Source organism: Dipodomys merriami, unplaced genomic scaffold (genome assembly GCF_024711535.1).
Source record: "Dipodomys merriami isolate MVZ:Mamm:240054 unplaced genomic scaffold, mDipMer1.0.p SCAF_94, whole genome shotgun sequence".
Lineage (NCBI taxonomy): Eukaryota > Metazoa > Chordata > Mammalia > Rodentia > Heteromyidae > Dipodomys > Dipodomys merriami.
Window position 1 is genome coordinate 1918634 of NW_027206557.1, and position 14638 is coordinate 1933271.

At 36.4% G+C, this 14638-nt stretch overlaps 1 protein-coding gene across 1 annotated transcript in view; it reads right to left on the reverse strand.

Moving 5' to 3' along the window:
* Positions 1-279: 279 nt before the first annotated feature.
* Septin7 (septin 7) overlaps positions 280-14638 on the reverse strand; it is a 41812-nt gene continuing 27453 nt past the window's right edge. Inside the window, exons 7-13 of the mRNA XM_070014236.1 lie at positions 12703-12795; positions 11621-11717; positions 9759-9810; positions 7951-8076; positions 3858-3993; positions 2415-2554; positions 280-1329 (exon numbers count right to left, since the gene is read on the reverse strand). Coding sequence (XP_069870337.1) covers positions 1290-1329; positions 2415-2554; positions 3858-3993; positions 7951-8076; positions 9759-9810; positions 11621-11717; positions 12703-12795 — 684 coding nt within the window. The 3' untranslated portion in view covers positions 280-1289. The remainder of the gene's footprint in view (positions 1330-2414; positions 2555-3857; positions 3994-7950; positions 8077-9758; positions 9811-11620; positions 11718-12702; positions 12796-14638) is intronic.

Sequence of the window (14638 nt, forward strand, 5' to 3'; positions counted from 1 at the left end):
AAATTAAAGTTTCCAGAACTATATTTAATTCAAATTAGTTGGATGTAGTTTCTCAGCAATGGAGAGAGGCATCGTGTGTCTACACTGGATGTGGCTTCTCAGCGATAAAGAGATGCACTGTGTGTCTACACTGGATGTGGTTTCTCAGTGATGGAGAGAGGAGCTGTTGTGTTTGCACTGGAAGATGAGCACACATGCTTCTACATTAAACAAATCTGGGATGCCTTGTGGATAGACTCCATTATTGTGATGGGAGAATATGCAAGACACCACACTCTGTTACATCACAACATTGTTTATTATGTGAATTTTTTACAATACAAACAAAAAATACAGAAATGCAATATATGGATACAGCTAAATGCAGAATGGTGACTTTTTCTCTCTTCAAGAGGCCATGATTCCCATTTCTAGTAAAATAAGAGACTGCATATAGGTAGAAACAGGCTTGTTGTTAGCTCCACAATTTGCCTAGAAATGACCTATAAATGCATTTTCTCCCTGCTACTTACCATAAAGTGTAAAAAGGGAGTTAAAGGAAAGTTTCCTTGTTGGTTCCTACCATATGAAAGATGCTATATTCTATTTTAGCAGGGCCAATATATGGAAAATATCTAAATTAAATGTTATTACAAAAATGAAGCAGTAATGAGATTCTGGCTAAAGAGGGTACTAAATGAGAATAACATATACGTAAAGAATCCAAAACAAACAAACAAAAGGTTGTTATAAAAAGCTCTAGGTGCACTGTAAGCATATACGTTCTTTTTTCCATGTGTATTTTCAAACAATGGAAGTGTCAAAAATAGGGTCAACTGTGTTAGACTAAATTACATTATTGTATAGGCTGCACTGAATGGAACCTCTGTATTATAATTATCATAGAGAAGCATAGTCTGCATCATAGTATGGCAATTTATCCTCAATGAAAACCTTCCAGAGTCCTTTATTTTGGAATATCCTGTAAACAATCAAACCACCAGAACATGATTGTACAACAGTTAAATGTTCTCTTGCATTAAATTGAAGACATCTGTTTAATAATAATAATAAAAAAGAAAATGTAGAAAGGTACTTAGAGCTGTTACTTTCTAAGTACAGAACACCCTAGACAATTCAAGGCATCTTAATCTCCATCGAGAACAACAACAAAAAAATAGTATTTGTCATGCTGTTAAATCCATCATTATGGATAAAATTGGTGCAAATTGGTCAAACGGATCCAACAAACACTGATGTCCAAGCTGGCATATTGGCAACTAATACGTAACTGGTGGTCAATGGAGAGTTTAAAAGATCTTCCCTTTCTTCTTGTTCTTTTCCAAGGTTCTAAACAATTGAAGGAAAATAATTAGGATGAGTGAGCACAATCTAACCATGAAGACAACACGTGGCAGAGGTGGCTAACACAGATACCAGTGTGCATGATTTTTAGGCACTATTTTTTCATGAAAAAGATCACAAGATTTAGAAGTACATTATGAGGACAATGAGTCTAAAACAGTATTTTTGTAAACAATCATATTTGACAAAATTCCAAGATGAGCAGTAAAACTTCCTCTAAATCATTTTAACATACAAAAACATTTTTTCAAATGAAACATCACAAACTGAGGAAGACCAACAAAGGGTTCCACTTGACTCACTGCCACTGTGTTCTTGAGGACATCTTATGCCTTACAAATCTACTGTCCTCTTCATATGTGGGTATCACAGAACTACCTAATCTGGGCAGCGTGGAACTCTCAGGGATATGCAGACTTTCAGTTTAAAATGAGATCAACCATAGTGACATTGACCAAGAAGCATTGTACTCATCAATCTGACTTAAGGAATTGCAACCTGTCTGTACAACTACTTAATTTTAAAAAATTGGAGACTAATGAGCTTGAGACCAATGAGCAATAAACAAAAGAAGAAAATCAAGGTAGGAACAGGATTGAGTTCCATATCAATCAAGGAGGAACTGACTTTGCATGTGTTAGAAATAATGTATCAGAGTTCATCTTCAAGAATTTAACTAAACAAATAATCTCACACAATTAAAACATACCCTTGTATGTATAAAAGATATTTGTAGCAGTTTATTCTCTAAGTATGCCAAAAACTGAAACAACCATTACTAGGAGTAACTGGGAGAAAGATAAATTAATTACAATGTGTCAACTGGAATGTTAGGAAGCTGAAAATTTGTAAAGATTAAGTCCTGGAAATGTTTACATGGGAAAAAAATACAGTTAACAGTATTTGCATCCATGCATATAAACATAGTGATCCACTAAATAACTGTGCTTGGAGACACATAACAATGGTAGTGGCTTTTTAAGTGCCACTCCAGTGTTTTAAAAATAAACACAAGAAGAAATTCCTTAAACATCACTACATGCACACACCTCAGGACTGGTGCTACTTACCGCGAAGAGTTCTGTTGTTCTAAAATGCGTTGCTGAGCTTCCCAGTTGGCTTTCTCCTCCTCAAACTGACGCCGTTTTTCCTCTAATTCTTTGTGCTGGGCTTCCAAATTCTTTTTCATCTGCTCATGGCGCCGTTGGAGCTAAATGACAGCATAACACACAAAGTATAACTGCTAAACCTGAGACAGAAGCATGTTTCATGCAGGCATCTTATTTTGAAGATATTGGCTACATAAATCCAAAATTCAACCTGGAGAGTGGCAGGGAGGGCACTGTACTGCAGGACCCATCTGCCCCCCAGAAGCCAGTAACTCAACAGAATCATCTTGGAAACAGGAGGACAAAAAAGCCTCCTAAAAAAAAGGAACCAAAACTAGAAATTCATACAAATTATTGTAAATATTTACATGTTTTGCTGAAAAAAATGGCAAAAAATGTGCTTGATTACATTTGCATGAGATAGCTCAGAAGGTGTATTTTCTATTACTGTGATCCCACATGTTTAAAGAGTTTGTGCTTTTAATTATAACAGTAAGAAACATGGTAACAAAACTTCACAGTGAAATCACCTCACAACAGTCTTCTCAGACATGAATCAAGCCTTTCACCTCCAGTGTCTCTCATTCTCTTTCCTTTTGCCTACTGAAGGAAATACCTCCATGGTTTTCTGCTTTTAAAACAGCAGAAATTAAATGCCAGCAGCCGGGCCGCTGGTGGCTCACACCTATAATCCTAGCTACTCAGGAGGCTGAGATCTGAGGATCACAGTTCAAAGCCAGTCAGGGCAGGAAAGTCGATGAAACTCTTATCTCCAGTAAACCACCAGAAAACCGAAAGTGATACTGCGGCTCAAGTTGTAGAGCACTAGCCTTGAGCTGAAGAGCTCAGGGACAGTGCCCAGGCCCAGAATTCAAGCCCTATGACCAACCAAAAAAAGAAAAAAAAATTAAATGCCCGCGTCAACACCTGGAGTGACCTGGCTGGAGTGTCAGTCACTGCTGCTCAGCACTGGGAATTACTAACACTGCACATTCACAGGGTATCACATCCCTTCATTTTCTCCCCTTATACTGTCTATAACTTACCCAGGCAGGTCTTAAGTGCAATTAAGATTACTTCATTCCTTCGCATTTATTCCTAAGACTGATCAAGTGCTTCATTTTTCCAGCACTAGGAATTAAATCCAGGACCTCACACATGCTAGGTAAGTGTTTATACCATTTGAACCATGTCTCCAGTCTTTTTACACACACTCACACACACACACACACACACACACACACACCATACTATGTACATGCTTGTAACATAGATATATACATACATCATACATACATATGTGCGTGTGTGTGTGTGTGCGTGTGCGTGTGTGTGTGTGTACACACAGTCCCTTTCTGACAGGTACTATTTAAGAAAGAATACAGACAGAAGCAAACTGGTTACCTCAGCCTCAGAGTCCTTCAGTTTCTGGACCTTCTCCTTGACCTTCATCTCAAACACCTGCTCCATCTCCATCTCCATTTTCTTCATCTTGGCTACATGTTCCCTTCTTTCTTCCTCCATTTGTGCCAGAGGGCTTCTGTCATGAACATTAAGACAATCACTCAGTGTGTGAATGGAAACTGTAACACAAAACTCTGAGACAGCCAATATTATACATGCATAATTTAGATGCATAAAAATAACTTTTGAAAGCTTTTATTTACAGCATGTTAAGTGATAACATAGAAATTCTAAGTTTTATGTACAAATCGATTATGAACCAATGCTTCAGAAGCTTATTTATAAGTATACTTGTAACCTAGGAACTTCCCTCCATAAGGTTTCATATATAAACTTCAATTTCTAGTGAATAATGTTAAGACAAAGATCTAAGCTCTAAGCTCAGCTGCTGAAGAAGTAGAAATTCAAAGGAATGTAGTAAGTATAAGGCCAGCTCAGGGAAAAAGGTGTACTGAAACCTTCATCTTAAATCAGTAAGTCAGGCTATTGGTATACAGCTGTGATCACAGCTATGAAGGTGGGTATATTAAGTAGGAACATAATGGCCTGAAGCCAGCCCTGGAAAAACCTCAAAATCCTGTTGGGTAAGTAAAGCAAAAAAAAAAAGGGGGGGGGCTGTTTGGGGGCATGGCTCAAGTAATGGAGCACCTGCCTAGCAAATGGAATGCATTAGGCTCAAACCCCAATGCTGTGTCCCCCACAAAGATCTAAATCAGTAAGGGCACCATCACCAAACCTTGTGCACATCCTCTATGAAATAACATGCAAGGAAAAAGTTCAAGTGTGAAAAACAAAGCAAGTTGACATAGTTAATTAATGTATGAGAACATTTTGAGTTTTCTTATGTTTCAAGTATCAAAATTTAAGATAACCTCTGATGTCACAACTATATTTAATTACAAAAATTTGAAATTCAATCTGCTTGCTGGAAATAACTACTAGTCAGTAGTAGTACACTGCATAGAAAGGCAGAATGTCTGCAGACCCTTTTTATTACCTGTAATATTCTCAAGAATTCACTATACTTGCAGATTCCAATGTCTTAAATTTGACATGTTCAGAGATTTACACACACACACACACACACACACACACACACACACACATGCAAGCAAGCAAGCAAACAAGCAAGCACATACACAGACATATAAGTGCCAGAAAACAGACATTAAGCACAGTCAAATAGTCTATTATACCACTGACATTAGTTTATGCGCTCAAGTATCTTGGTATAATTATGTTCCAAACTTTCATGCTGAAAAACATGTATAGGTGGCTTTTATGTCAACGCTGCTATATTTAAAGACACAAGAAAAAGCAAGGTGCTTGTAACTACCACAACCATGGGGAGCGTTCTATGGTTTAGCTCAATCATGCGAGTAACATCTTTCTCTGACTCTGAAGATAAAACACATATACTCTGACTCCGTAAAAATAGGCTTTAACCAAACACAAAGTTATACATTTTAAGTGAATAGCTCTGATCTCAATAGTGTTTTGTTTTGTTTTTAAATTAAGTTATGACTTAAAAGCAAAAGCCAGGCCTTGAGTTTCAGCCACTTCTTTCTGGTCCCCAGAGGGAAGTGCCAGCATGGTGACCTCTCTCACTGACTCAGTCTCTCTAATTGTCTCAGCACTCTTCTTCCCGAGTAAGTAAGTAGGGGGCATAGATTGCAACAGAAAACACTCCAAAAGGCTACCAATTTTTCTTAGTAAAAAGAAAAAAAATACTTGTTATGCTCCTATGATTAAAAAGATTTTTTTATGATTAGTGTAAGTTAAAACAAAACATTATTTAACTGAAGGATTTTTTTTTCACATAAGAAAACCAGTGGCTCACACTTGTAATCCTAGCTACACAATAGGCTGAGATCTGAGGACTGCAGTTTGATTCCAGTTCAGGTAGAGAGAAATCAGAGACTCTAGCCAGCAAAGTGCTAGACTGGAGGTTTAGCTCAAGTTGTAGAAGAAAAGCTCTGAATGAAAAAATGAGAAAAAACATGTCCTGAATTCAAACTCTGATAACCGCTCAAAAAAGAAAACTTCTACAACTGAGTACTAGTGGTTCATACCTGGCTATTAGGGAGGCTGAGAGAAATTGTGGCTCAAGACCAACATAGGCTGAAAAGTTCTGGAGATCCTACCTCAACAAAACCAAGAAAACAAATAACCCAGGCTCAAGTGGTAAAATATTGCCTAATGTAGCTCTAGGTTCAAACCCTAGCACTGTCAAAAAAGAAAAAACTATACGCACAGACCTGCAATATTTTGCCAAGTCATCAAATAACCAGAAATTCTGAAAATGCAACTAAATAAGACATTAACTTAGAATGAGACTGCCTTTTTAAAAAAGGTAAGGTCCATTGATAAATTTTTAAAAGCACTATTGCTATATTTCATTAAAGTTGTTAAGATCCAGTTTTTTATGTTTTTTACATATATGGGCCCTTGTCTCTTGGGCAACGCTGTAGGTGCCCTGAAAAAGCATGCCATAAAGGGTAACGGTCATTTTTCAGGGAGATGACCTGAGGTTTTATTACTTTCAAAGGGTCTCTAACCCTACTGCTCCCTCAACTACCCCAAACCTTCTAGACTCTGGAGAATAACTACTTTTTAACTGATAGTCTTTAGTAATTGGAATATATGTATTTAAAGCAATTAAAGATTATGCAACAATATAGTTGTAATTCAAAAACCAGTAGTTTGGTAGTTGTTGTGTGTGTGTCTGTGTAGACTGAAGGAAGCAGAGTAAGAATCTGAAGGTTCAGCTACAAAGAGAGGTCCTATCTCAAAACAAAACAAGACTGGTGTAGTGGCTCAACCTTGTGATTCTAAGTACTTTTAGGAAGCAGAGATTGGGAAATTCGCACAGGCAAAAGAAGTTATTAAGACTATCTCAACAAGTAGTCAGAAACATGGGGAAACACAAGCAGGGGTATCCACAGGCATCCCAGGCCAGCCTGGGGACAAGGTAAGGTCTAACCTCAAAAATAACCAAAGCAAAAAGGGGCAGGAGGCATGGCTCAGGTGGCAAAGTGTGCCTAGCAAGCGTGAGATCCTGAGTTCAATCTCTAATGCATTCAAACAAAAAATGCAAAGCCAAAATCAAAATATAACAACCAAAAAGGGAGAGAACTACATGAAGTTATTAGATATATAAATGTTGAAGCTACACATTCTTTTTTTTTTTGGGGGGGGGGGGCCGGTCATGGGACCTGAACTCTGGGTCTGGGCGCTGTCCCTCAGCTCTTCAGCTAAAGGTTAGCGCTCTACCACTTGAGCCACAGCGTCACTTCTGGCTTTTTTCTTTTTGCTTATGAGATGCTGAGGAATCGAACCCAGGGCCTCATGCATGCAAGGCAAGCACTCTACCTCTGAGCCACCTTTCCAGCCCGTGAAGTTACACATTCTTATTTTTACCTATCTATAAAATGCAGATAAATTTTGTTACTTTATCCTTGGGAGAATAAGGAATATACAAAATAGTACTTTGCACATGAAAAATTACCAGTTTACCTTGCAGTAGTAAACTTTGTCATTTTATTGTATTATGTATTTATTTAGCACCAGGACTTGAATGCAGGGTCTCAGGCTAGCTTCTGGCTTGCTTGATCAGCCAACTCTCTACCTTTAGCCCTGTCCTCTCAACTTTTATCTAAATAACTCCTGCCTTTAAATTCAAAGTACTAAATATTACTTATGTCTTAGAAAAGTAAATAACCTGCCTTCCACTGTCTATCTAAATGAACCTGTATTTTAGTCATTTCTAGGAACTCAGTCACCTAATAAGGTTCTCCTAAGTGAACAGATGGAAGTGGCTACAGAAAGAAAGTTTTCTAGGCACAATGAGATAAAGAGTCATGCACTGAAACATATAAATATAAAAAGCACATTTTTCTATTCCACTATAAGAAACATCAGGCTATCTGGCATCACATAGCAAACACCCTCTCTAGAATTTACACCCTCTAGAATTTCCAGTGTTAGGAGGCACTAGATGAAAATAACCCTGGAAAACAACGCTGGAGCTTACTTGGTAAGCTGTCCTTTACTCTTGTTATTATCCACGCCGTTGTAAGTCACAGCTGCCAGCTTTCTGCTTCGGTAGTTCTCATAATGTACATTATTAGTGACATCTTTTAAGTCTTGCATGTGTGTTCTGTCATAAATAAAGAGCATGAGTTGACTCTATTAAGAAAAGCTCTGATGCAAACTAAAATATTTGCCAAAATTTCAGACTTAAAATGGGCAAAAGATTATTCTTAAGAAAGACACATTCCTGTCTTCATCTTTAGGCTTCAAGAAGATCAAAATGAAGAACCCTAACTCGACCAACAGAATTTAGATTCCAAAATCTCTTAAAGCAACAACTTTAAAATAAACTTTCTACAATAGAATGTTCATCCTCTCTTCACAGTATTTATGTAATTTTACAAGGGTAGATTAGCTTCTATTTAAATTTACAAAATCTAAATCAAACTGCTTTTCTTTAGGTAAAGTAATTTTTAAAGTAATACTGAATTTTCACTGCGTTAATACTTAAATAAGGACACCTGAGATCACATTTCAACTTATTTTCACACTAGGGCAGCTTAATTTCTGTTTATTCAGGCTGTCCAGTGCATGTGCTACTTTGGCTTGAGGTATTTCCAACAGACAGAATCAATCAACACATGGGAGATAAACCTTGAAAATTCATGAATGGTTACAATTCTTTAATCATGAGAGCTGCTCTATGGATCCCCTTTGCAAATGCAGTATGCAGTATTCGTAGGTGGAAATGGTCCAGCAGTCCTTACCCATTCCACCCTCCCTTTTCTTATCACCCACTGCATCCTGAACTTCCTGTGCTCATCATATTCCATCTTCACTGCTTTACCACAACTCCCTTTGGAGAGACAAACAGAATCAAGATAATACTGATTTCATTCTTCCTTTTGGCCAGGAAACACTGTTACTTCTTATCCAACTTAATGGCATGCCTTCTTCAAAGTCCTTGTGAAGAGCATGTAACGTTTTAATTACTGTGGTTGTTCTCCTTCTGCCTAACATTTCCATGCAGTTCTCTGATAGTTTATTCCCCCTAGTCCTAAATTTGGACTTAGTCCTAAGTCATCTCCTATTACACTCTGTCCCTTGATACATATTTATTCTCTCTTATGGCCACAGTAGTTACATTTAAAGCTGTTTATATTCTACTCCAGTGAAGTCAGGACATTCCTAATCCCTAGTGCATCTGGTGGTTAAACAGAGCAGCTCCCAATAATCTGTGATAGTCCCCTCAGTTTCATTTTGTATCTTCTTAGGAGCCCTCTTCTGAAATCATAACATATAACCCTTGACTGTCACATATCTTTCTGGTTACCAGTATTGCCACAGGCAACACCATGCATGTTACTTCTTTATCTGTATTTTGCATTCCCCTTTACCAGAAATGTACAATTTCTTTTGTACTCAATAAAGAGAGCAGATAATAGGAACTTTAAAAAAATTAATAACTAAAGACTGAAGCTAAAGTATGATAAATGTTATTGAATTTTGGAACTAGTTACCAGTTTCTCCAGAGAATAGAAACAAGTCCCTGTACTAGAACACAGAATTCAATTTTGTACTCTTATGAATCACATCATCACTGTATACTGAAAAATCTAAGAAACATGACTGCAGTAAATAATGCAAGTAGTATAGAAACATCTAACACGTCAGAAATTATGTTGCTTCTAACACAAGCTTCTACAACTGCTGAATTCTGACTTGCAGATATACAAGTCTTTATTTCTATGGAAGCAAGAAGTCAGTCTGCCCAATTCTGTCACAATTCTTATCACTGTTCATACTTACCTTATCAACATATTCCTTAGAATTGTAAAATCACAATGTTCACCATTTTCAACTATAAAAAAAATAGATGACACATTATTTTCACAAAATCTGGTCTTTTCTAAGAAATTTCAAATGAGACTGTACAAGAGATTCAATCAATTTCTCAGAAAGTTTTAACACTAACAGTTCCCAAAGGAATGACAGACAAGTGTACAATAATACTACTTTATTCGTTTAATCCTCGTGATAAATATGAAAGCTGGAAACAACACTGAAAATTTGAAAACAGACAAGAAAACGTACATTTTCTCATATATCTCAGAAAGTATATTTATTCTATAATAAAATACATTTTGTAAATTTAATGGTATAGTAAAGAAGAGAACTGCTTTATTAAAACTTCCTTAAGGATAGGAAGGGGAAACAAAAGAGGAGGCAACAATGCTTGATAAGAAATGTACTCATCATCTTGCCCATGTAATTGTAACTCCTCTGTACAGTATTTTCACATTAAAAAAAAAAGAAAAAAAAAAAACTTCCTTAAGATGAAACCAAATGAAAAGGTGGCTGAGAATTTCAAGATTACTTATTTTTTAAAAACATATCACTCTGGGTACAGGAGATAAAACTAGAAATACAAAGGCATCTCTGCAATGTACAGTTCTAAGGAATATCTAAACTCTAAAGTCTTGAGGCAGTGACTTGCCTGGGTATCACAGAGCTTGTAAGAAAGCACAGGATTACTGGAAAGAAAAATCACTGCTAATCAGAGCAATTTCAAAGAGTATCTCCAAACTTACGTAAGTGGCCAACAAGTAGATAAAATATTCATTACTCTAGCTTATATAACACAGAAGATTAAGTATTAGGGTAAATAAATATAATAAATATAACATAGCTAAGAAGATTCTAAGGATTGTTCTTCTAGGATTATATTGGTATTTAAACTTGGTAGGGATTATGGCTTAGTTGGTAGAGTGCTTGCCTAGTATGCATGAGGCGGCTTTGGGTTCAATTCTTCAGTACCACATCAGCAAAAAAGAAAGTTAATAAAAATAAATTTTCAAAGTTTTTATATTTAAGAAAAATTTAAAATTAAAAAAATTCACTCTAGGGCTGGGAAGGTGGCTCAGTGGAAGAGTGCCTGCCTTGCATGCATGAGGCCCTGGTTTCGATTCCTCAGCACCAGATAAGCAGAAAAGACCAGAAATGGGCTGTGGCTCAAGTGATAGAGCACTAGCCTTGAGCTAAAGAGCTGAGGGACAGTGCCCAGGCCCAGAGTCCAGGCCCCATAACCAAAAAAGAAAAAAAAAAAGTTTTTACTCTGAAGATATGATGTAAAAAAAAAGAGAGAAAGAAAGAGAGAAGAAAAGAGAGAAAGAAAGAGAAAGAAAAAGAAAAGAAAAAGTGAACTAAGATTATAAATACTTTTAAACCATTCTTAAAGGTCTTTGAGGATTCTGGCTCAGATTAAATGAAGAACCTTCTCTCCAAATTGTTCCATTTTTCAGAAGACTCATTAGATCCTTGGCAAGGATCTTTTTGGTCCTTAGTCAAGAAGTCCTAAATTACAAGCATATTTTCAAGGAAGAAAACAAACACTGGCTTAATGATGGGAAAAAGAAGAGGAAGAGTGGCAGGGTACCAACAATTGACATCTAAAGTATCTCAACTTCAGGAATTAATACATACTTTCTTGACTGAAAATCAGGGTCTGGAAGTCAGAATTGTATTTAAGAGGAAAATGAGATTACAGGGAAATAAAATTCAACCAGCCTTGAAAATCCGGAGTATATCAACATAGTGTGCATTTTATACTACTTATAAAATTTTATGATTGTGAGACTTGATAGAAAGCCATTCACTACAGAAAGCCTTACCTTCAGCCACACCCCAAGGATACTGCCTTCCTCTGACCCTCTTGCCGTTAACTTCAATGATTGTGTTACTACCTACTACAGCGAGAGGTAAACGGTCCTAGAAAATAAAGTGCTCGTGTTCAAATACATCTTTGTAGTCCTCACAAGCTCAAGAATGAAGAACTTACATTACTCAACAGATTAAAAAGCAAATTATTTTGAAAGCTTTGACATTATTATAGGCCAATCAATAAATACTCAGTAAATTGCCAGTATATGGAATTACCAACAAGGTAAATAATGAATATAGTATTATTTTCTCTGAGAATTAATGAATACTAGAGCATATTCTAGTCAAATTGTTATCTCATACTGGGCAAGATAGAGTAACAAGAATATTGGCATTTATAAGGGAAGAATGAGGCTTGTGATTAGCCTACTGACGTAATCATAAACCAATCTTAACAATGGAACAGGGAATGTTGAGTCTGTAAACTATCATCAGAACCTTGGGTGCAAGTGACTGCACTAGTGTCCACTCATACTAAAACTCAACAACCTTTTTAAAATATTTGTGGTTGTCAGAAATACAAAAGTAGCTATTTTTATAAAACCTTAGAAATTAATCAGATATAAGTATTTCACTAATTACATAATGCCATAATTTACCCTACCAATTTTAGGTCCAAATTATTAAGAAAATCATTACAAACTAAAATACAGAAAATTATGCTGGTAGAGATTTTGATCTAGCTTTTATAAATGAAAAAATATTTTGTATGGCTCTTAAAAAATTAAAACATAACAAATCCTCTCCCTTCTCATCCTTCACTTAAGAAAAAAAAACTATATGAGATATAAAACCAATCCACTGAAAACCATATGAGTTAAGGATTGTATTATTCACCTCGCTATTCAATGCATTCCTACTTACATATAACTACCAGCAAAGTTAACTACAATGTGGAATTCACCACTAAATAGTTTTTATTATGTAAGCAAACAAACTACATAAAGCAAAGATACTTTTGGTTTTTCTTGTGGATATTATATTATGATTTAAGTGTCCAAATACTACAGTATATGTTGAGAAATAAACCTACCTTTATCTTTTTAACCAGCTTATTTTCTTCTTCATCATCTGTTTCTGGAAATTCATATATTTTAATTTTATGTTCTTGGATTTCTTTCATTATCTAAAATAAAAGAAGTAATCAGCAAAGCAACGCCACACATAATTAGTATACTTTTTGGATTCTTACATGAGAACTGTTTCTGGTCCTTGTTTTCAATTATGTAAACTATAATCTAGCCAGGCATCGATGGTTCACACCCATAATTCTAGCTACACAGGAGATCTGAAGATCTGAAAATCAAAGTTTAAAGCCAGCCCAGGCAGGAAAGTTCATGAGACTCTCATCTCCAAATAACCACCAAAGGCCCAACAGTAGCTCTAATGATAAGAGCAGTAGCCTTGAACTAAAAACTCAGGAACAATACGAGCCCTGAAAGCCAATAACTGCCAACCCAAACTGATCTACCCGGCAAAGCTAGCATTCACATTCGATGGAGAACTGAAAACTTTTAATAGCAAAGAAAAACTAAATGAATACATAAACATTAAGCCAGCATTACAAAGAATTCTAAGTGGGGGGACACAACCTGAAGAAAGCAACCAGGAACTGGGACCTGCCCCAGAGAGGCATTACTCAAAGCACAGGAGGAAAGGAAAAAAGAAAAACTTAGGAAAACGGAATGGCAGGGACAACAATGCATCTCTCTATACTTTCTCTTAATATAAATGGGCTGAATTCGCCAATTAAAAGAAAACGAATTGAGGACTGGATCAGAAAACAAGACCCATCCATCTATTGCCTTCAGGAGACCCACCTCTCAGCCAAACATATAAACAAACTCAGAGTGAAGGGTTGGAAAAGGATCTACCAATCAAATGACCCCAGTAAGAAAGCAGGTGTAGCTATCCTGATATCTGACAAAATAAACTTTTCATTAAAATCAGTACAGAAAGACAAGGACGGACACTACATATTAATACAGGGAACAATCCAAGAGGAGGATATTACCATCATTAACTTATATGCCCCAAATATTGGTGCACCCAGATATATTAAACAAACGCTCTCAAACTTACAGAATAAAATAGATCCCAATACGATAATACTAGGAGACTTTAATACACCACTCTCACCAAAGGACAGGTCTACCAACCAGAGGATTGGCAAAGAAGCTACGGAATTAAGTGAGGCCATACTTCAAGCGGAATTAACTGACATCTACCGAGTATTTCACCCTAAAACAACACAGTACACATTCTTCTCAGCAGCTCATGGAACTTTCTCCAAAATAGACCATATCATAGTTCATGCAAGGAACTTAAGCAAATACAAAGGGATCGACATAATCCCCTGTATCCTATCTGACCACAGTGGAATCAAGCTAGCTCTCAATAACAAAGCATACCGCAGAAATTTCATTAATACATGGAAATTGAACAGCACACTCCTTAGCAATGCCTGGGTAACGGAAGAGATCAGAGAAAAAATAAAGCATTTCCTACAACTCAATGAAAATGAAAACACCTCACAAAGAAACTTGTGGAACACAGCAAAAGCAGTCCTGAGGGGCAAATTTATTGCCCTCAGTGGCCACATCAAGAGAATGGAAACAGACCAAGTAAATAATCTCATGTTGCAATTAAAACAGCTAGAAAAACAAGAAAAAATGGGACCTAAAGTAACTAGATGAAGCCAGATAACCAAATTAAGAGCAGAGATTAACCAATTATAACCAAATTAAGAGCAGAGATTAACCAATTAGAAAATCAGAAAATCATAACCAAAATAAACCAAACAAAAAGCTGGTTCTTTGAAAATAAAATTGATGGCCCGTTGGCAAGATTAATTAAAAAAAGAAGAGAGGAAACCCATATTAACAGGATTAGGGATGCCATGGGAAACATCATAACACGCACCCAAGATATCCAAACAATTCTAACAGACTACTTTCAAAAGTTATATT